General features: G+C 41.0%; 2 protein-coding genes and 1 long non-coding RNA gene across 6 annotated transcripts; all 3 read right to left on the reverse strand.

Annotated features, from left to right (window-relative positions):
• Positions 1-5,116: 5,116 nt before the first annotated feature.
• On the reverse strand, positions 5,117-8,446 carry LOC134442064 (uncharacterized). 4 transcript variants are annotated; one of them, XR_010033291.1, is made up of 7 exons: positions 8,281-8,446; positions 8,018-8,142; positions 7,461-7,620; positions 7,135-7,326; positions 6,630-6,821; positions 6,301-6,499; positions 5,117-5,983 (listed from the first exon to the last, which is right to left on the reverse strand). It is a non-coding gene; the product is annotated as an uncharacterized LOC134442064 (long non-coding RNA). The 4 variants fall into 4 exon arrangements; XR_010033290.1 differs by having other exon boundaries at positions 7,461-7,642; XR_010033289.1 differs by having other exon boundaries at positions 7,461-7,638; positions 7,937-8,142.
• A 2,160-nt stretch (positions 8,447-10,606) lies between these two features.
• LOC134442065 (uncharacterized) lies at positions 10,607-15,843 on the reverse strand. The gene is made up of 2 exons (XM_063192395.1): positions 10,881-15,843; positions 10,607-10,719 (listed from the first exon to the last, which is right to left on the reverse strand). The coding sequence occupies exons 1-2, from the start codon at positions 15,841-15,843 to the stop codon at positions 10,700-10,702; spliced, it is 4,983 nt and encodes a 1,660-aa protein (XP_063048465.1). The 3' UTR covers positions 10,607-10,699.
• Positions 10,931-20,361, reverse strand: LOC134442063 (uncharacterized). Its single transcript, XM_063192394.1, has 4 exons — positions 19,387-20,361; positions 16,902-18,375; positions 16,187-16,801; positions 10,931-11,009 (listed from the first exon to the last, which is right to left on the reverse strand). The coding sequence occupies exons 2-3, from the start codon at positions 18,373-18,375 to the stop codon at positions 16,740-16,742; spliced, it is 1,536 nt and encodes a 511-aa protein (XP_063048464.1). The 5' UTR covers positions 19,387-20,361; the 3' UTR covers positions 10,931-11,009; positions 16,187-16,739.
• Between the last annotated feature and the right edge of the window lie 2,934 nt (positions 20,362-23,295).

The following is a 23,295-nucleotide window of genomic DNA, read 5'->3' on the forward strand; positions in this document are numbered from 1 at the left end:
TCCCTCAATTTTTGACATTTTTTTCTGAAAATCGGTATATAGCATGTTTGGACTGAGCCTCACAAAAATTTTGCCTCCAATTTTGTATAACTTTTATCGTTTGGCCGTGACAGCCAATCAAAAACGGCCTAAAAGTCGCCAAACAGGAAGTGAAGTCATATCTTGGCAACCCATGGTCACAATCTTCTGCAAATTGTCACAGACATTCTTGTCCATGCCATGACCCACCAAAACAAATTTCAGGTTGCTAGCTCAAACTCTCTAGCGCCACCAGCTGGTCAAATTTTTAGCTATGTTTCTGCCCGTAACTTTTGAACCGTACGCTCCATTTTAAATCTGGTGGTACCGTTGAAATCCTTGGGCCAAGACGAATCCAACGGATCCTATGACATCATCGTCAGCCAATCAAAAGCAGCCTAAACATCGCCAAACAGGAAGTGAAGTCATATCTTGGGAACCCATTGTCACCATCTTCTGCAAATTGTCACAGTCATTCTCGTTAGTCCCATGACCCACCAAAAAAAAATCAGGACGCTAGCTCAAACTCTCTAGCGCCACCAGCTGGTCAAAGTTTTAGCTACATTTCAGCCTATAGCTTTTGAACCACATGCTCAATTTGTAATCTGGTGGTACCGTTTGAATCCTTGGGCTAAGACGAATCCAACGCACCCTATGACATCATATCTGCCATAATAGAATGTCCGCCATTTTGGATTTGGTGAAAATCAATAAAAGGCTCCTCATCCTTCAAGCACACACACACACACACGCATGCACACACAGTCAATACATAAAAATATCAGGAAGCGCAGGAAAGGGCAGGAAGGGCAGGAAGAGTTAGGATTGTCAGGGGCATTGTCTTCCAAAGGATGAAGGCAGTACAGGACCACGCTCTGTCTCAAAGGGTCTCGTATTTGGTCTTGGTGGTTGTGGTGAGGACATCGGAGTCTGCAGATGGGGGAGTGGTGATGGATGGAGTTCTGTCAGGCACATGTGCATGTGTGTTTGTACTGTGTGTGCCCGTGTGTGTGTGTGTGTGTGTGATTTGGTTCATAATAGGCTTGGTATAGTCAGTTAATGTGTTTGTTGAGGAATAATAGAAAATATATGAATATAGGGGAGACTGGGGTAAGATGAGCCACTTTTTACATTTTTCATCACAGCTAAGCGATGAAGGTGTATTTGGTTAATTTTTTTTTACATCATACCAAATTTCAAAGTGTCCTGATACTATTAGAGCAAAAACTAATTGATAAACTGTCATGGTTAAAATGATATTGCCTTTTAAAAATATTTTTTCAGGTGGCTCATCTTACCCCATGCATGGGGTAAGGTGAGCCACTGCTTGGGGTAAATTGAGCCCAGGCAAAAATCTCAGCTAAACAACTTTTATTTATTATAACAAATGTAACTAATGAATCTATGAAATAAAACAACTAATGCAACAGAACTATGCCAAAAAATACATATTGTGGGCCCTTACAGCTTTGTTTGAATACAATGGCGAACAATGCAGAGTGCAATGTAGAAAAAAAGTTAATATTATTGTTTGAATTGGCTTAAACATGCATAAAGTCATTAATCTCAACTCACCTGGGTATGATATGAAAGAAATTATCTGATTATGCTGAAATATCATAACATGGTTTTCAACCATTATAAATCCCATTAGGATAAGCGGCTCATCTTACCCCATCTCAAAAGGCTCACCTTACCCCATGCCAAAATTATGTAAATAAATGCTCATAAAATTATCATAAAAGTACAAAAGACTTAAAATATCACTCATATAGTAGCTTATTACGTAACATTTCAGACATGATGAGACCAGAAATTGTTCTATTTTTGTTTTCTCTAAATCATCCATGTTTTGAATATACATGGAATTCACTTAAAGAGCAAAAAAACACATTTTCACAAATATCTCTCTTGCCAAATTTGGTACATGCTTCACTTTTTCACAGGTGTTAGAAAAGGATTTCCACCACCTTAGAATGTGGTGACATGTTAAAATGTATTCACCTTTTTCGAGAAAAAGGGGGTGGCTCACTTTACCCCGTGGCTCACTTTACCCCAGTCTCCCCTACCGTTTTAAATATATCAACATAGCACAATGCTTTAATTTAATTTGAACACATTCTAGTCCACCTCATGATTACTCATAAAAAAATAACTGTGCATATTTATTGAAGACATGTCTTGTATCACACTGTTCAGTGAAATATTATCACACAAGAGCACTGTGAATAGCATTTGACAAAATGTGACACAATTTGTCCAGCAGGGGGCACATGTGTTGAAGTTTACATTGAAGTTAACATTGTCTGGCCATGCTGTTGCAAGTCATTGATGCTCATTATGGATAACGGTCGGCCTATATGAACTACATTAAATGTAACAACATTAAAACCAGTTTTCCACTGGGTAATGTTGGATCACCATGATAATGCACTTGTGTTGCTGCCTATTTCAGTAAATATTGTAACACAAGTTTATGAATGAATCTGTAATAGTGTAATAGTTATATTACGTAACTACTGTACAGCTGCAAAATAAAAAAAGACATAATTTCACATTTTAATTTGTATCAGTGTTTATTTTTAGAAGACATGCCTTGCATCATGCGGTTATATACTGAAATACTCAAATACTATCACACTACATCATAGAATTAAACAAAATATGACACAATTTGTCCAGCAGGGGGCACATGTGTTGAAGTTGGCAATGATATTAGTTGTCATTGCTGCCATGCTGTTTCCACTGACTGATGCTCATTGTAGATAATGGTCAGTTTAAAACATGTCAACAGTAAGACAAGGTTTCCACTAGCCAATCGTCTATCATCACCATGCTTCATATTGTTTTTAACCACCAGTGACTATTTAATTTATTCAGAAAGTAGTTATAGGCCTATGTCAGCCAAACTTTGCTGTGTTGATGTTAAATGTTCAATACTTGTCAGTCCTTATAACCGTCTGGTCTAACTTCATTCTGTTGACATTACCACTTACACCTTATTCATGCATTCTAACCATGCTTGTTAGTAATGTTGAATAGCATGTCAGCCACATTGTTTAGGTATTGTTTGCAGCAGCTTTGGGTAGTAAACACACAACACTTAATGATTACAGATCTACAGGCCCTTATACAAATGTAATGGTAGGACAGTGGACTGCTATGCCCGTGACTTGGGTTCAACTCTGACCTGGGTCACTTGCTACACCTTCCCTATGTCTCTCTCTGCACCCCACTCATATTTAGACATTAATTGATTTGCTAAGATTTTAAAGTTGTGGGTTGATGAATGACAATGAGGTCATTTATGTTTCTTTTGTTCATGGAGAGGGCAGACCTAAGGTGTAGTGTTAGTGTGATGGTTCATAAATTGTTGACCACCACAAAAAGTGTTGCGCATACACACATTAAATACAGTGATTTGTTTTGATATTTATTGGTGAAATAACATCTTATAGGCAGGGTACAATCACCAGGAACAGTAATGTTACTATGGGTTAAGAGAAATGAAACAAAAAATAATATAAATAATCAAACTATTTCTTGAGTTGACATTACAATAAAAATCAATGAAGCACACAATTGGTGATTCACGTGAAACATGAATAATGTAAATATTTGATCACTGATATAATACATTAGTATAACTTTGTACAATAGTAGCAATCTTGTTTATAATATAAGCACTATTCTTCATGTTGCTTTTCTTGTGGAATCACAATCACTACAAAAAAACGTCAGTGAAAAAAAAAGAAGTAAAACATCATAAAACCCTATGGATGACTTTAGCACATACCATACAATCAAAGGAAATAATGTGTTACTTGTCGATTAGATATTTACCACACGCATGATTGTCTTGTAATGCAACTGTTGTAACATGAAAAGTTAATAGATCAGCTTATTTTCATTGGTCCCAAAGGGAGGTACACACCCGGATATATCTAAAAGTCAACCTGAGTAATGAGTAATGGAGTGTGGTTGTGTACATTACTAGGTTCAAATACAATGTATTCTGTTTTCCTGGTATTTACAGTGAGGTGAAGCTCCTTGCACCACTGCACACTATAAAAGAAATATTGGTTGTCCTGAGAATAATTTCATGGTGAGATGATGTAATTTACAATCGCTTAACCTCAAAAGGCGATCAATGGTTCCTGTTGGTTTCACAACATGGAGCTAGTTGCACAGAAGGGTCCCTTCAAAGATGGGCAGGAAGGAGAGTACAGGGGACTAGTGGAGAATTTCGTCAGTCGGTGCAGGACCAACCAGCTGCAGCTGAACACAAGCAAGACCAAGGAAATGGTGGTTGACTTGAGGAGAATTACCCCACCCCTGTTGCCTGTCTGAATTGAGGGGGAGACAGTGGAGACAGTCTGCACCTACAAGTACTTGGGGGTACATGTAGACAATAAACTGGACTAGTCTGCAAATTCACAAGCACTCTACAAGAAGGGACAGAGCAGGCTCTCATTCTTCTGAGGAAGCTGAGATCTTTCAATGTGTGCAACAGACCCCTGGAATTGTTCTACCAGTCTGTCATGGTCAGTGTGCTTTCCTATGCTGTGGCATGCTGGGGTGGGAGTATCAGAAAGAGAGATGCTGGATGCCTTGTCAGGCTGGTGAGGAAAGCAAGGAATGTTGTTCGCACAGAACTGGAGGCCTTTACTACCACTGCTGAGAAGAGAACACTTTGCAAACTTGACTATAATGGACAACAACATTCACCCCTTGCACCCAGTCTTTGAAAACCAGAGAGCTTGTTCAGCTACAGAGTTCATGACATCCCATGCAAGACAGACAGGACTTCGTCCCCAGGGCCACCCAGCTGTTCAACATCACACAGAAGGACTCCCAGAAAGAAGTCATCATTGGAGATTGACTGCATAATCAACCATCCCACACTAGCACACACTTCTGCACTCTTTTTCCTATGTGGAGGTTGCTGATAAACCAACTCCACCCCTCAACACCCGTTAACTCTATTGACTGGACCAGGACTCTGCGTTAGCCAGTATTTTTTTTATTGCACTGACCTCTTGCACCTGTGTGTGTGTGTGTGTGTGTGTGTGTGTGTGTGTGTGTGTGTGTGTGTGTGTGTGTGTGTGTGTGTGTGTGTGTGTGTGTGTGTGTGTGTGTGTGTGTGATAAAGAGATCTGACCTTATGTATGATGAATGTATGTGCAATGTTGTGTGATGTCTTTGTGTCTTCTTCAGTATTTATGCATGTATGCTACTTGACACTTTTATTGCCCTTGGAATCAATAAATGATACTCTACTCTACCCTACTTTACACCTACAAAATATGACCCAAGACGACAAAGTCAACAACCCACAGGGTCCTCAAGGCACTGTGTGGCTGGAAATCTACAAGGCAGCAAGTCCAGTGAGTGATTTGAAGGCAAGGTGGAGAACACAGGTGGCGGGGATATATTAAAGGCATGAGGATGTGGATGAGGTGTTAGGATTCCTGTGTGGTCCTTGCCGCCTCCATAAGCTCCATTTTACAGTTCAGTGAGACGTGTCAGAACTATATCTAAAAACGTGCAACACATCTTCCTCATGCTGATTCTCAGACTGTTCACACACGGTTGTGGCATAACATCCTAATTTTCAATTAGAATGTGGAGAGAAAAACAGTTTTTGGTTATCACACCTATTGAATTAATTAGGATCAAGGTGGGCAGTGTTTGTGAGCAGGGCCAGAGCGGATGACACATGAGGGAACACTGCAATGGCTGGAGTTAACAGGCTCCACTGGGGTAAAGCTGGGAACAGCTGGCACCGGGGCAGGACAGCTGGCATCACTGGAGTGGAGTCAGTGTGGCTTGTGGAGATGAGCATGGAGAGTATTTCGGGGGCAGGACTGGAATGGCAGGTTTAGAAGAGTGGCGTGCTGGAGTCAATGCTGATTTCAGGGCTGCGTTCGGCACCGGCTTTTCCTTACCAAGGCACGGATCCAAACTGGTCACAACACAGTGAAAAAAATGGAGTGTCAGTATTTTACAGTAAAGTTGCACAAGTCCAGATGGAGCATTTACAGGATTATGAGAGGAAAATTACTAAGTGAAGTGAAGTCATTGTGTAACAGTGTAGTCAATATTGAGTGAAAATAATTCTGAAAATGTCACACAGAGTAAAATTATCACTGCTCTGTGTGGGACCAAATGCTATCTGAAGGACTTAATATCAACTCTTCAAGAGGTATATTAACACTTTTTTTTAAATATTTACTGTCAAGCACATTGTTGAAGGATACCCTCACTCACATAGACAATTACCTCAATCTATGAATTCCTATAGGGTTGTGCCTTATGGAAACCAGACAAAGAGTGGAAGCTCTCTGGAGTGGGATGAGGTTTTCCTCCAAACACAGGCACGGAGCTGTCCAGTTGCCGCTGGGACCTGCTGGTGCCGGTGCTTGAAGGGCTCATTGAAGTCCTCATTGCCTGGTGTCAATGCTGTCTTCGCCTTACTTCACTGCATTAGCAGAAGCACATGCAACAGAGACACTACATTAGCATAAACAGATACAACACAGTCACGCTTTAACATACACACACACACTTGCCACATACACAACATAATTTAAGATATAAACATAACATACCTCCCCTTGGATAGAAGTCAGTGAGCAGATCACAGCTGGAGCAGGACAGCCGGCATCACTGGAGTGCAGTTAGTGTGGCTTGTGGAGATGAGTATGGAGGGTACTTCGGGGGCAGGACTGGAACGGCAGGTTTAGGAGAGTGGCGTGCTGGAGTTCGGCACCGGCTTTTCCTTACCAAGGCACGGGTCCAAACTGGTCACAACACAGTGAAAAAAATGGGGTGTCAGTATTTTTTACAGTAAAGTTGCACAAGTCCAGAGAGAGCATTTACAGGATTATGAGAGGAAAAATACTAAGTGAAGTGAAGTCATTGTGTAAGAGTGTAATCAATATTGAGTGAAATTAATTCTGAAAATGTCACACTGAGTAAAATTAGCACTACTCTGTGTGGGACCAAATGCTATCTGAAGGACTTAATATCAACTCTTCAAGAGGTATATTAAGACAGGATTTTTTACTGTCAAGCACATTGTTGAAGGATACCCTCACTCACATAGACTATTACCTCAATCTATGAATGCCTATAGGGTTGTGCCTTATGGAAACCAGACAAAGAGTGGAGGCTCTCTGGAGTGGGATGAGGTTTTCCTCCAAACGCAGGCTGTCGAGTTGCCGCTGGGACCTGATGGTGCCGGTGCTTGTAGGGCTCATTGAAGTCCTCATTGCCTGGTGTCAATGCGGTCTTCGCCTTACTTCACTGCATTAGCAGAAGCACATGCAACAGAGACACTACATTAGCATAAACAGATACAGCACAGTCACGCTTTAACATACACACATACACACACTTGCCACATACACAACATAATTTAAGATATAAACATAACATACCTCCCCTTGGATAGAAGTCAGTGAGCAGATCACAGCTGGAGCAGGACAGCCGGCATCACTGGAGTGGAGTCAGCGTGGCTTGTGGAGATGAGTATGAAGAGTACTTCGGGGGTAGGACTGGAATGGCAGGGTGGCGCAGGACTCCATGCTGATTTCAGGGCTGCGTTCAGCATCGGCTCTTCCTTACCAAGGCACGGGTCCAAACACAGTTAACAAACGGGGTGTCAATATTTTATAGTAAACTTGCACAATGTCAGATTAATAAATACTTACTTCAATTACCCTAACAGTTAAGTCAATATTAGGCATGTTTCTCAAAATGTCACAGTGACAGTAAAATGAACACTATTTTGTGTGGGACCAAATGCTGTATGAAAGGACTTAATATGAAGATAATATAGTAGTTATATTAAGACTGACAACATCCTTCAACTATGTGACTGACAGTAAAAATGCCATTCACAATAGACTATTACCTAAATGTATGAATGCCCATAGGATTGTGCCTTATGGAAACCAGACAAAGAGTGGAACCCCTCTGTAGATGCAAGAGGTACCTCCACCCAACACAGGCATGGGGCTGTCCATTAGGCAGGCGGGACCTGTTGTTGGAGTTGATTATGCGTAGGGGCTCACTCCAGTCCTTTTCCCCTGGTAGCAACGCTTACTGTGCCTCAATTTACTGTGTCAACATAAACACACACATGTTAAGGGGGCATAGTACATACCACACAGTCATTGTGTAAAATGGAGAAGTAGAAAGATACACCCACAAGAGGCTACACACCACAACCTAATGCAAGCATTAAAAATAACATACCTGCCTTTGGCCCAAGTCACAGTGAGCAGACCACAGATGGGGGAGGGCAGTTAACATCACTGGAGCAGGGCCAGTGTGGCTCGATGAGATGGATATGGAGGCTTTTTCCGCGGCAGGACTGGAACAGCAGGTTTAGGAGAAAGGCGTGCTGGACTCCATGCTGATTTCAGCTTTTGGCATCTGCTTTTCCTTACCAGGCCACCTGTCTAAGCTAAGGTGTCAATATTTCAGAGTAAATTTGTAGTGCAAGTCCAGACAGAGCATTCAAAACACTGTAAGATATACAGTGCATACAGTATACAACATATCCCAAATACACAGCATGTTTTATGTACTACAAAAATTACATACCCGCCTTGGCTGTAAGTCAGAGTGCGTAGATCACAGTGGGGCGTCAGGAACTTTGATGGGGACTTCACAGGCCTGGTGTCGTTGTAGCCAAGAAAGGCCTGCTGAGATGGAGCAGGACATGTACAACACATAGCTCCTAGTGCATATATACTACAATGGAGCAGAAAATGGTTTGCCTCGTGTCCAATGCTTCCACAGTTTCCAAGTGGCACCTAGCTTCATGTTATAGTTCCTCAGTCCGTAATCGTGGTTACCAAGTGTTATTGCACTTTACCGGAATACACTTAGCTGGACGTAATGTGACTACAGGGCGGACTGCTCGGGACGGCTCTTCCACTGCTGGGTTGGTGTTCTTGATGTTGCCTTCTTCCCCTGGCCCCAGCTGTTTGTCACCGCTTTTCTATTGATTCTGCTGGCCATCAACTGTGTTCTGATAGTGCATACTATTTCCTGTGACATAAAGTCTTTCTACAACAAGAATACAAATGTGCCAAACTGAACAATGTCGTCATTGATGCTGTTAATGGGCCAAACATGTTTTTTTTTTCTTGGAGACTGAACATTGTCCTTGATGCTGTTCGTGTAGCCTATTTTTTCATTTGAAGATTGTACAGATATTCATAACAAAAGGGCTGATACGGCAGCAGGAAAGGGCCTCATGAAACGCCAACAGGAAAGGGCTTCATGTTGTAATTAAAAAATAATGTGGCATTGTGTGGACTTAGTCCAACATATAAAGGTATTAGAAATGAACAATGGAAGACCTTGACAATTACATTGACGTATGACAATTTTGTTTCATTATGAAATGGAAAAAAAATATGGGAATTGAAAGAAATAATTAGCAGCTGTTTTTTTTTTTTTTTTAAATTAATTTAATCTATTTGTGTACATCTAAAACCTTGAAGCTTTCATAGGTAACTAAAAAGACATTTCATAAATTAACACAATCTATAGATCACAACTCAATAAAAAAGTAAATAAATTCATTCTGGAAAAAGAAAATAAATAAAAAAATAATAATATAAATAAATAAACAAACAAATAAATAAATGAATAGAGATCGTGAGATATGACACTTTCATATCATTTTAAAAACACATTTTTTCCCTCTTAATTAATTGAGTTGATTTTTAAGGGTCAATTCATAATGTTTTCATGTATTAATAAAAATATATTTGATGACTAAAGTAGCACAATTTTTAGATCACAATAATAAAAACATTCATGGATATCAATTAAAGTGAAAGCCCAAGGTTTTTGAGAAATGTTGGGAAAAAAACCCTCACCAGATGAATGTAGTTTTGCCTATCTTTACACATACGTCTGAAAACACAATGCAGGGCCTTCCTGACTTTGGCGATATGACCATTTCTATTTACTAGAAGTATTTATCAATGTTTTCAATTATTAAATTTTTATTAAATAATTAAAAATTATTTGATTTTTTAGATCTAAAACCATAATGGTTTCATGGATGACTAAAAACACATCTGGTGAATAAATAAATGTTAGTTATAGATCACAATAAATTAATACATGAATGAATGAATGAATAAATAAATAAATAAATAAATAAATAAATAAATAAATTCATCTGGTGAGAGTCAGGTAAAAAAAATGATTTGAAAAATGCCCTATGTCCCTCCCTGTCCCATGCAAGAAGCCGTCCTGTAGTAAGCTTTCTCCTTGCCACCACCCAGCCGCCCAGCCCTGCTTTATGGACGGAATGTAACTTGCAACTCATAAAGCACACCATGAATCATAAAACACAACGAAAACACGCACCTGCTGATCCTGTTCTTTGAATGGGGAAAAAAAAGGAAATTAGAGGAGTGAGATTAGTATTGCTTCATGAAAACTAAAGTATGTAGGCACAACTTCAACAACAACATCTCCTGCATCTTTACAGTACACGTGATCTATTAATGTAGCTTTCTCTGTGGTAAATGTAAGGACTGACTGACCATAGCCGTGCTGCTCCAGTACCTTCGCAATCGTAGATGACACAAGGATGTCCTCGTTGAAGTCGCCCACTATGAATTTCCTCCCAGGGTGTTTGTCGACTTCAGAGATGACCTGCATTAACTGTTGTCGAAACACAGCAATGTCATAAGAACTTGGCCTGTACAAAACAGCAGCAAACACATTCACATGAGGTATCTGAAAATATAGGCATTCCAAATTGCATCTCTGTGGAACTGACACACGCACATCAATTTCATTTGAATAAAATATGCCAACACCACCTCCTTTTTTCCCTCTCAACCCTGCAAAGATTGGTTCGGACTCATCATAACAGTTCACTCTCGGGTTGTGTTCAAAGTTGTATGCTGCAAGTTGTGGTTCGTCTCCGGGGTCTCCCTTCAGCCATGTCTCTGTTAAACAAATACAATCAGCTGTCATTAGAACATTATGGGCTTGGACATCTTTAATATGAGCTCTCAAACTCTGCACATTATGCAACGCGATCCGGCATACAACATCAGACAAAATAGACCTTCCGTAGCTGAACTTGGGCATGTTTTGCATGGCTGACTCCACTTTCTCATCGCAAAATATAGCAGACTCCTTGAAATCTTGAATAATCAGTCCATCAAGATTTTTCACGCGACTAAGTGCAACATACGCTTGACCTGGAGCAAAAATTTTGCGCAAAGAGACGACTGCTTTCTCAAGTGTAAGGCCCTGGCACTTGTGTACAGTGACAGCCCACGCCAAACCAATGGGGAATTGCCTTCGCACGCCTCCGGAATTGCTGATGACGTCTTCCTGAACTTCCAGCACCGTTGTCCGTTCAGATTGTCTGTTAGACTTTGCTCGTTGCAATTTTCCAACATTAGGATTTTCGAACTCCACAATTATGGCTTTAGGCATGTCGCCATCTTCTTCACCTCTGATAATTTCCACAACCCGTGCACACGAACCATTGCAGATCCCATCTTCAACCGAAACGTTACGTTTGACCATAATTCTTGCTCCAACACCAACCTGAACACATTTGGGCAAGCACGAATTGAAGACTTTGGTGTGGAAGCCAGTCATCTTTTCCATTCTTCCAGTTTTGGGGTTTCGTACGAAATCTTCAGCTGGTATCTGTATGGCATCTGGACACGTCTTGTGCAATATGTTGACATTATATTCTTGCACCTCTGCATTTGTGGCGTATAAGTGAATGGCATCAGAGTCTTCTCCAGTTTCGCGTTGCTTCAGTGTCAGCTCGTCATGGACGTTCAGAGGTTCGTTCTTCTTGCGTACTCTGAGGCGATTCAGCGTTTCTGCAAATGCTGCATTTTGTTGCCTCACGATCTTGGTCAGCTCAATCATTTCAAAGTTGTTCTCCCACAGGTTGACTCCTTTGTTGTCAGCATAAAGAGGTGTTCCTTTCACAGGTCTCAGCTGGTAAAAGTCACCAATGCATAACAACGACACGGTACCAAACAAAGCGTGATCCCCAGGCTGTTTGATTTGACGGAGACGGCCATGAATGTACGAGAGTAGCTTGTGATCAACCATTGAAATCTCATCGATGATCAAAATGTGCAAATTCCTCATTTTATTTCTTAAACGGTTCACTTTTTCGTCACCAAGGGGTTGATAGGGCAGTTTCGCATTCGCGCCAATCGAAAAGGTGTTGTGAATCGTCGCGGCATTAATGTTGTACGCTGCCACGCCTGTAGGTGCCGTTAGAAGCACGGTGAGCTCCTCTGGATTATCAGCAAGTTGGGACAACAATCTTGTAGCTTCGTAATGTATGGCCTTTATCAAATGACTCTTCCCACAGCCTCCGCCTCCTCCGATAAACAGTCGCAATGGCTCGGGCTTCTGTCCGGAAATTTTCTGCAAACACCAATGGCGAACAGCATAGAAGACAGCAGACTGCTCCTCATTCAATGATCGTAATAAATCCAACGCATCTTGTCTGGGCATCGTCACGTGATTCGTCTCCAACGAGCATGCGGTTTGCGGGTGGGCCGTCAGGTCAGGGATATCGGTGCCATCGCAATCTTCGTCTACAACTCTGTCTTTCATGAGATCCAAGCAACGAAGGCGCTCACGTTCAAGCTCCGGGCAAAGATTTGACCAAGCGTCTTGTAGATCAACGTTCTGCTGAAGCAACTCGCTAGCTTTGTCAAGCTCATCACTCTCTTTTTCAAACAGAGCCTTGTTCTTGTCCACAATCGACTTGACAGTTTGGAGGACACCACCACATTTAACTGCGCCGTCGTTGTAGAATTGCTGGTATGTCTCGTACGGGGGTGGTTTGAGGTGACAGGTCTCATAGTGCGGCAAGAAAAGTTGTAGAAGACTGTGGAAGTACTTTTCTGGGTCTCTTGTTGGAGAAAATCGAGGGTATCTCACAACAGCAGGTTGACTGCGCGTTCTCTTTTTCACATAGCCGCAGTTGTTGTTGAGCTCCGTGACATGATGCGAGGCTTTGACCTGAGACTTTGAAAGAACTCGGAATTCGGAGCAAAAACTGGCCAAGCATAAATCTCCAAATTCATCCGACTGAGGTCTGTTCTCGTATCGCTCGACGATGTTGGTCATGAAAATGCTGCTGTTGTCTCCACCCTGTTGACGTGATTGGCTTTGAAGCACATGCAAAGGCAAACTCATTCTCATGGGATTTTCGCCAACGGGAATGTACTGTACATCGCGTGAGCACTCCTTCAGGTGCATGTGCGTTAAACGATACACTGCTTCCTGAGCTGAGACTTCTCTGTTGTGGAGGTACACGCTTCCAAGCTGTCGGAATGCCGCTTTTGCATCCATATTGCCACCAATCGCTTCGGCTTGGGCACGTTGTAACAGCAAACCAGTTTCCTGTTCTCCCTTTGTGACGTAGGAAAGGATGTAAACACTTGCAGAAAATGGATCCGTGACAAACTGTATGTCCATATTGCCTTGCCAAGCTCGAAGTAAGTCTTTATTGTACTGGTTTACCCAAACCTCTGCAGGATCTCGTTTCATGACGATGCTTTTCTTTGTGGACCATATATTGTATGCCCTTTCAAACGTGCTTTGATCTATCCCCAGGGATTGAAAGAATGCATCGGTCGAATTGGCATTAAAGCCTGGCGTAGTCAACGCAGCTCTGACGTTGTTGATGATTTCGCTCGCTCGTTTAACTTCATCCTTATCATTCAGCTCCTCTGAGCTAACGCCTCTTGTGATGAAAGTGCAATTTGACACAGGCCGGGGGAAGTTGAACCTACACACTGTGTTCTTCTTGCGGCAAGTCTTCGAATGTCTTGTGCTGTGCTTCTGTACGCTGTTAACTATCTCAAACAGCTCTGGATCTTTATCTGAAGGAAGCTGGCACGAAATGTACTTGTCGATGAAAGACGTCACGTCTGCATCACTGTCCTTGTCAATCTTAGGCGCGTTTTCAACCCAGAACAGGCAGTGCACGTGGGGCGAGCCTCGTTGTTGAAATTCAATGCGGTAGAAGTAGTCTTTGATTTTGCCAATAGGTTCAGCCGGTGACATGATCACATCTCGGAGAAAAGTGTGCCAGCGATGATCAAACATTCGCGCTGAAGTTACTGGATTCCTGCGTATGAGTCCACATCGTTCAGACCAGTCAAGATCAGCAACATTTGGTTCTTTTCCCTCCGCCCTTTGGAGACTGGACAGGAAATCTGGCCACCTTAGATCGGCGGAGCTGAACGATGCAAAAAACGTGGGTATTGACAGTTGTCGTATCATGGCGAACAAATCTTTCTGTGCCGACATCCAGTATGGGGGTGTGCCACGAATGCCCCGTAGAAATTTGTAGCCTTCATCATTCCGCAATAGTTCCTGCAGAGAGTCAGAGTTCAGCAACGTCTGTGGTGACACATCTTTTTGAGAGCCTTTGCGCAACGCGACTGATATGCTCGACTGCACTTGATTTACCTCTGACATATACTGTGCATAGAAAATAAAGTCTGTGTTCCGTGCAAAGCGTCCATCAGCATTCAGTATACGTGTGTTCAGATATCTTGACAGACTTATCTTTGACTCTCTTTCAGAATGGAATGTAGGCCCACCGGACGGATACAGGACAGGGAAACACTTTGCTTCATTCGTCTCATCAGATAGCAGACTGACGGGTGAATTTCCTTCAGCAGGTGCCATGTTCAGTATGTCTTGAAAATGTTGATCAACAATTTCTGCACCGACATCGACAGGCTGCAAGGAAGTATCTGACACCAGGCCGCTTTGATGCTTAATATAAGTCAAATCTTCCTCCTCGTTTTGTTCAGCGTCATCATTATCCTCATTGTTGTCACTGTTGTTGTCGTCAACCTTGTCTTTGTTGTGATTGTCCGCTTCATCGTTTTGGTCAGTACCATCCAAAGAGTTCACCCATTGATCATTCAAAATGACGTCACCATACCATCTGTTGTTTTGGATTAAATACTGCAGTGCCTTTCGGACTCGTTCCGTATGGACAAACATAAATTCATAGTGGCCTCGGTAGCTGACCTTTCTTTTGAGCTTGACTCGAATCATCTTATCGTCACCTTCATCTCGTGGCAGAATGCTGGTAACAGTTGAACAATTAACAGGAACACTGACACAAGGACCGTGGCAAGCGCGTTGGCGTCCTCTAGGCAAACAGAGCAGCTTCAAAAAACAGATGTTTTTGGCTATTAAATGTTGCTCTAAAGAATTCAAACATTTCAGCTCTTCTGGAATGTCATCCAATTGCAAATTGTTGGTTACGCTTTCTTCAGGCAGTGTGTTATTTTGAATTTTGCGATGGCAGGTGTAACAAATCCATAGCTTGTTTAATGGGCTTTCAGACAAATGACATTCAGGCTTACAGTCAATGTCGCACTTGTGCAAATATTTGAAAGTTATGCATCTCTTGGCCAGCTTAGCAACTTCAATGCTTTTGGTTTCATAGTTGTGTGGTTTGCACTCAATGACCTGCTTTCTGAACAGCAAACGATGACAGCATGCACACGGATGTTCAGGTCCACGGCTGACGTTCTGTCGAAAATGAGCAATGGCGCAATCAATGTCTTTTTGTTTTTTCTGAGAAGCGTTAGATCTGTTTAAACTTCTTTGGGTTTTAAGTACACGTATGTTTTCATTTTCCTGGTACTTCGTTTTGTTGTGCTGTTTTATTTTGTTTTGAAAAGACGCGTTTTTTTTGTATTTCACATGACTGTAGTTACGCCAAACATTCTGATATTTCTTGTCAGTCTTATATTTCATCTGGGTATACTTACGGACAGCAGACTGAAATCGTTTGTTGGTGTGATATTTAACATGACTGTAGTCACGGACAGCAGTCTGGAATGTTTTGTTGGTGTGATATTTCACATGGCTGTAGTTTCGCACCACATTCTGGAATTTTTTATTGGTGTGATATTTTACATGACTGTAGTTACGAACAGCAGCCTGGAAAGTTTTGTTGGTGTGATATTTCACTCGGGAGTACTGGCGAACAAGACCTTGAAATATTGTGGTTTTGTATTGGGCTTTAGATTTCAGTTTAACCTTCTCTTGAAAAGATCTATGCTCTTTGTACTTCTTTTGGAAACAATGAAGTACATACTCACGAAAGTCCGAGTTTGTCTGATATTTCTTTCTGCGGTAGCAACGAGAAGATTGTCTCATCCTCTGCTTTGTACACTCATCTTTCTGGTACTTTTCCTGAAGCCTTGCAAGCTTTGTTTGTTTGAAAGTTGGATCGTTGTGGTACCGCTGTCGCTTTCTCTCAGCATCTTTCAGCTTTGCAATTTCTGACTGGTTCAACTTTCTCTTCCGCTGTGGACGAGTGCGTTCGTCGCTATGACAACACAATCCTGCACATTTCCCAGTTTGCTTGTTTTGAACACACACGACCACCTCATAATGATTGCCAGTGTGATTTAAATATATGCAACCTTGTGTGTTTGACAATACCTTCGCTGGCCCGTGTCGATTCCATCTGTCGTTATTGTAGGTGAAGATGGGTATTTGAAACAAGTCAGCAGCAGTGAAGATTTCCATTTCTGTGGCCCACGAACGGGAATAAAACATTCTTGATTTATCAACATAAACTTGAACAGAGGGGTAATCAGATCTCAAATACCTTTCAAACTGTGCACTGTTGTTTTCAAGGTGTTTCACAACAGCCCTTCTGATTCGTAAGTGCTGATTTTCATCCCCACAAATGCTGAATGAGAGACTACGGAAAAAGCAGTTGCCGTCACCAGAGATACGTTTTACCTTGCAAGGAGAACCCATATCTTTAACCTGTGTAACTGTGGAAGATGTATGCTGCTTACACATGTCATTGGTTAATTCAAAACGTCTGCACAACGTCTCCTGTTCCTCACTTGATAAAGGTGTAAATGCCTGTTGACAAAGACTCACATTGGTAATTAAAACCTCGTCTGCAGTCTGTGGGTCGTCAACCTGTACTGAAGACACATCATCGGTTGCCGAAGGGTCATAAACAGCTTCACCTGCATTTGAACATTCTGCAACATCATTAGCGTGACATAGGACATTCTCAGTCACCTCACCTTCCACAACATTGCTTGGAAACGGACTGCTCACATCAGGTGTCGGATGTTGATTTGGCATCGTCACAGCAACTCCAGTCACCTCGAATGGCACACTCATCATCACCTGTTTGTATGACCGACCCAAGTTAAGTAGGTACTCGTACAGACTTTCTATTGAGCTGAAAAAACTAACAGAACTGACAAGGCGCCTGTTCGCATTCGTCTTTCTGCCATGGGAATCAATTACAGCAAACCATGAACCTTCCTTCACAATTGCAGCAGTGGATGAAGACACAGTGAAAAGACAACAGTCATTACTCAGTAGCGTGCGTTGTAACGCTGCATCAAGAGGCATTGCATAATCAGACACATCATCATCATATTCATTCACATCAATGAAACCCATGTAGGAGTCAGCAAAGTTTATTGAAAATTCAGAATTCCATTCATGATGTCTAGCTGGTAATTCTCTCACTGATACAAGTCCAGTAACACCTCGTATCTTATTTGCACTTTTGAGACATCTGTACAAGGCACTTCCTCTAATCAAAATGTTGTCCAAATCTCTGGCAGTCCACGTGAGAACATTCTTGGTCTTGGACCGCAAAACTCCAACCAGGCTGACCGTGCCGCACTGCTTGTCTCTGATGTCACCAAACCGTGAATGGCCTTGATAAAACGATCCCATCAAAACAGGTCTAGCTGGAGCCTGAACAGACTGAAAAGAATCATCAGTAGCATTGGTAGACAGTACAGTAACTGACAGAGAGCTTGAGGAGGGTTTGAGAGATGGAGAGGTTGAGGGTTTGAGAGGTGGAGGAGAGTTGGAGGGGTTGAGAGGTTGAGGGTTTGAGAGGTGGAGAGTTGGAGGAGAGTTGGAGGGGTTGAGAGGTTGAGGGTTTGAGAGGTGGAGAGTTGGAGGAGAGTTTGAGGGGTTGAGAGGTTGAGGGTTTGAGGAGAGTTTGCGATTTTGCATGAGTTTGACTTGACTTTTGCATGAGTTTGGTTTTCTTTGACTTTCTTTGACAGGTTTATTTGGCAGGTTTATTTGGCAGGTTTGGTTGAGAGGTTTATTTGGCAGCTTGATTTGGCAGCTTGATTTGGCAGGTATAGTTTTGACAGGTTTGACTTTGCTTTGCTCAGTTTGTTCAGAGGTCATTAAGGCTTCCACAGGCAGCTGGACCTCTGAAGACAGCTGCCTGCTGGCGTAGCGCTGCCTTGCCGCACGGGACTTCTTGTTGCGAGGAGGCATCTGCAGTAAGACAGAACAGCTACATGTTAGACCATATCAAATTGACATGTGGACATCATCTGTTAAAAGTACAACGGATACAAGAGAAGCAATGTTTGTACCCCCATTACAATTATTCATATCTGTTGCAGTGTATAGCATAGTAACTAACATTAATCTAAAGTAATAAACATGCTAGACAAAAAATACTCCAATGGAGGGCTGCATGAATTCTGAAAATGAACTACAAAAAATATTACACGGTGCACCTTTGAAGCATTATTTTAACGGTTAACGGTTCAAAACACCGACAGAAACAAGATAATAATGGAGTATAGTGGGTTATCAGCACTGAACCATCAAAACAAGAGTTCATATAAAAACTACACACTCACAAATAAAATAAACAATGTATTATAAAGTATAATAAATAGGCACATATATAGGCCCAGCAAATTAGCAGTAACTACCAAATTGCACACCATGTTAAAGATGCATTAGTACTGAGCTCTGTGCAGTCACAGAAGGTATTCACATACAATTACACCTTTTGGTGACAAGAGGGCAAGGTATTTGTTTGTTTGAATGTATGGCCAAGTAAGCAACTATGACTATTTTATGGCCAGTACAGGTAACAAAATTCACTTAAAAATCAACAATAAATAATTGAAATAAATACAAAGGCGAGCTAATGCCACACGCTGTACAATATAAAGTAAAGTCTGACTGACTGATACTTTAGTCTGAATCTGCTCATTCAATGCGTCTTTTATGCAGGTGGTGTTTTTTAATTCAGATAAGTTCATTGGAAGAGTCTATGCAGTGTGATTGCCCAGGATTGCTGGTTCAGTTGTGAAATGTGTAGCTTACAACTTTAAATTAACCATCACCAACCCACAAAAAAACTGGTGAAAACTCAGTTTGAATGGTTTGTTTGTTTACATTTATGGCCAAATTTGCAACTGTGACCATTTCAGTTTGAATGGTAGAAGAGTGCTGTTTCACTTGAAGAAAAAACAGATTGATATTTACCTTTCTGATCGAAACTGCAAAGGCAAAAGAGTTAGATTAGTTAGACATGTTAGAGACAGACACACAAAACTTTGGATCAAATTCAGACTTAACTATTGTATGCATTGGCCTCATATCACATCACTTGGCAAATAGCCTACAGTCAAATAAAATGTACGAGTCTGCCTAATTAAATGTTTGACACTTACAGCAGATTGAAGCGAGCTTCCTCTTAATTTAAATGCATCACAAATTGTGATGTAAAAAGTTAAAGGTACACTGTGCAGGAAATGGTCAAAAAAGGTACTGCAACTATGCTGCTCATTGAAACTGGACTGACTATTGCCAAATTTGATGGCGGACCATGGAGAAGATCCCCCTTTTAATGTAGGAAAAGTGTAATTTTTCCAATCATAATGAATACTTTGATGGTGAATTTGATGGTGGTGGTAAGTATTCATGAAAAGGGTAACATTAGTGAAAGGGGCAGCATGAATTCTGGAAATAAACAACTAAAAATCTCACACAGTGTCCCTTTAAAGGCAGATCATCAGACAACTGTTCAAATTCAGTTGTTAATATTCTTCCCATAGCAATCACAAAGCAGGAAAAGTGTTTTGATTTGTTTTGAATCTTTGGCTGTAAAAGCAGACGAGGTTTTTAGAGAGTGACGACAAAGCGTTGGCCAATAGGCACAGGCACCGGTTGAAAAAGGACCGGGTTGTTTCCATCTACTATCTTCCGATGTGCCTTTCATCAGAGCCAAACTGAATTATACGTTTGATCTCACATGTACTCTTGTTTATCAGGCTATCTTATGCCATATTATTGTACAAATCTCCAACTTTGGCTAAAGATGAATTACAACTTAGCCGACAGATGTTAGTTCTCAAGTCATGATTGTGCATACGTGCAGGGGCAAGGGCGCACACGCACAGTTAAGCAGCAGGCTCAAAAAACTACCAAGATAGTTCAAGTTCAATATAGCCATATCAACAATGTAAACAGATTAATAATCATATTTACCTTTCTGCTCCAAAGTGCACGGGCAAAAGAGACAAAAGATAAATTAGTTAGAGACACACTTACACAACGTTGGCTCAAAGACATGGCTATAACATGCATTGACCTCTTAGCATTAGTCACATGGCAAATAGGCAACAGCCAAATACAATTTACATCTCTGCTACAATAAATATTTGACACTTACATCAGCTTAAAGTTAGCTTTTCATCACCTTGCTTTCATATAACATTTCACCACATTGCATACAAGGTTTAAGATACTTTACTACTGAGCTCTTAGCAGCCTCCAAAATCTCTGAAATACTACATTAGACTTTCCTGTGACAAGAGGGCGAGCTAATGTCACAAACGGTACAGTATAAAGTGCAGTCTGATTGATGGATGATACTTCGGACTGGATATGCTGATTCAATGTGTTGATTGGATAATGCATTATAGGGCCATGAAAAAGCCTGACTTGGTGTAATAGGTTCACACATAATAGGACAGATTAAAAAAAAAGATCAAAGTTCTTTATTAGCCATTTGTGCATGAATGAGTAGCCCAGGCACATAGAAACTCTTGTGCAGTCACACAGATTCAATAAATTGAGTTAAATACAGAAAGAAAAAGACAAAACATTGTCGCATCATACTCTTGATGCAACAAAGATCAAGCAAAAATCCAAAAACCAATTGAGTACATAAGGACTACCTAAAGACAAGTGTAATGTCACCTTCTTGGACAGATTCATGGATGATGGAGTATAGTGGATGGATCGTCAGCACTGAACTATCAAAATTGTACTGTATTGCACCGTAAATAAACATTACTACTGAGCTCTGTGCAGTCACCGAAAGCATTACAAATGAAATGCATTACACCTTTTGGTAACAAGAGAGCGAGCCGCACACACTACTGTATTAAGTGCAGTCTGATGTGACTGATACTATGGACTGAATCTGCTCAGACCAATCACAACGCAGGAGAAGTGTTTTTAATCGTTGGATGCAAAGCGGACAGGATTTTCAGAGAGTGACAACAAAGCGTTGGCCAATAGGCACAGACAACGGTTGAAAAAGGACTGGGTTGTTTCCACCAACAACCTCCCAATGTGCCATTCATCAGTGCCAGACTGAATTATACATTTCAATGTGAAATTTAGTCTGGTTTATCAGACTATTTTACAACGAAATATTATTGTATAAATCTCCAACTTAGACTTAAGACAAATTACAACTTAGCCTACAGACAAGTCATGATTGTGCACGTGTGCAAGGTTGCGCACACAGTTAAGCAGCGACTCAGAAAACTACCAAGATTGGTGGTCCACTTCAAGTTCAATATAACCATATCAACAATGTAAAAACAGATTAATAATCATATTTACCTTTCTGCTCCAAAGTGCACAGGCAAAAGAGAAGATAAAGATACATTTAGTTAGTGACACACTTAAACAACTTCAGCTCAAATTAAGACGTGGCTATAACATGCATTGACCTCTTAGCATTAGTCACTTGGCAAATAGGCAACAGCCAAATACAATTTACAGCTCCTTTACACCAAATATTTGACACTTGCATCAGCTTAAAGTTAGATTTTCATCACCTTGCTTTCATCTAACAGTTCACCACATTGCACACCATGCTAAAGATACATTAGTACTGAGCTCTGTGCAGTCACTGAAGGTATTCACATACAATTACACCTTTTGGTGACAAGAGGGCGAGGTATTTGTTTGTTTGAATTTATGGCCAAGTAAGCAACTATGGCTATTTTATGGCCAGTAAAGGTAACAAAATTCACTTAAAAATCAATAATAAATAATTGAAATAAATACGAAGGCGAGCTAACGCCACACGTTGTACTATATAAAGTAAAGTCTGACTGACTGATACTTTGGTCTGAATCTGCTCATTCAATGTGCAGATATATTAAGAGCAGTCTGATGTGACTGATACCATGGACTGAATCTGCTCATACCAATCACAACGGGAGAAGCGTTTTGAATCATTGGATGCAAAACGGACAGGAATTTTAGAGTGAGGACAAAGCGTTGGCCAATAGTTACAGACAACGGTTGAAAAAGAACGGGGTTGTTTCCACCAACATCTCCCGATGTGCCATTCATCAGTGCCAGACTGAATTATACATTTAAATGTCAAATTTAGTGTGGTTTATCAGACTTCTCTTACAACGCCATGTTATTGTATAAATCTCCAACTTAGACTTAAGACGAATTACGACTTAGCCTACAGACAAGTCATGACTGTGCACGTGTGCAGGGGTGCGCACGCAGTTAAGCAGCGGCTCAGAAAACTATCAAGGTTGGTGGTCCATTTCAAGTTCAATGCCAAGGAATGCTGATTCAGTTGTGAAATGTGTAGCTTACAGACAGCTTTTTAAATTAACCATCACCAACCCACAGAAAACTCAGTTTGATTGGTAGAAGAGAACCGTTTAACTTCAGGAAAAAAATAACAGATGAATAAAATTAATATTTACCGTTCTGATTCCAAACTGCAAAAGCAAAAGAGAAGAAGATGTTAGTTTAACACACACACACACACACACACACACACACACACACTAAGACATGTCTACAGTATGCATTGGCCTCATAGCATGTCACTTAGCAAATAGGTTACGGCCAAATACAATTCAGAGTACTGCTTAATTAAATATTTTCGAGTGAACTTTCCTTCCAATTTCATTTAAATGCATCATAAATTCAGTTTCATTTCCTTAAATCACTGTCTATATTTTCCAGTAAACCTTGAATTAAGTTCAATGCAGATCAGAAAACTGTTCAAATTGTCAATGTAGTTGACTCCCACACCTTAAACTTACAAAAGAAAAAATCCATACCTATTACACCATATTACCATATTATTGTATACATCAGTGGTTCAGTTGAAAAAATGTG

Source organism: Engraulis encrasicolus, unplaced genomic scaffold (genome assembly GCF_034702125.1).
Source record: "Engraulis encrasicolus isolate BLACKSEA-1 unplaced genomic scaffold, IST_EnEncr_1.0 scaffold_111_np1212, whole genome shotgun sequence".
Taxonomy (NCBI): Eukaryota; Metazoa; Chordata; class Actinopteri; order Clupeiformes; family Engraulidae; genus Engraulis; species Engraulis encrasicolus.

Coding starts and splice junctions, on each gene's coding strand:
- LOC134442065 (XM_063192395.1), bottom strand. CDS start 15,843: ATGAAATATAAGACTGACAAGAAATATCAGAATGTTTGGCGTAACTAC. Junction 10,720..10,880: donor GTTGAGAGGGAAAAAAGGAG/GTGGTGTTGGCA, acceptor TTTCGACAACAG/TTAATGCAGGTCATCTCTGA.
- LOC134442063 (XM_063192394.1), bottom strand. CDS start 18,375: ATGCCTCCTCGCAACAAGAAGTCCCGTGCGGCAAGGCAGCGCTACGCC. Junction 16,802..16,901: donor TGAATTAACCAATGACATGT/GTAAGCAGCATA, acceptor CTTTTTCCGTAG/TCTCTCATTCAGCATTTGTG.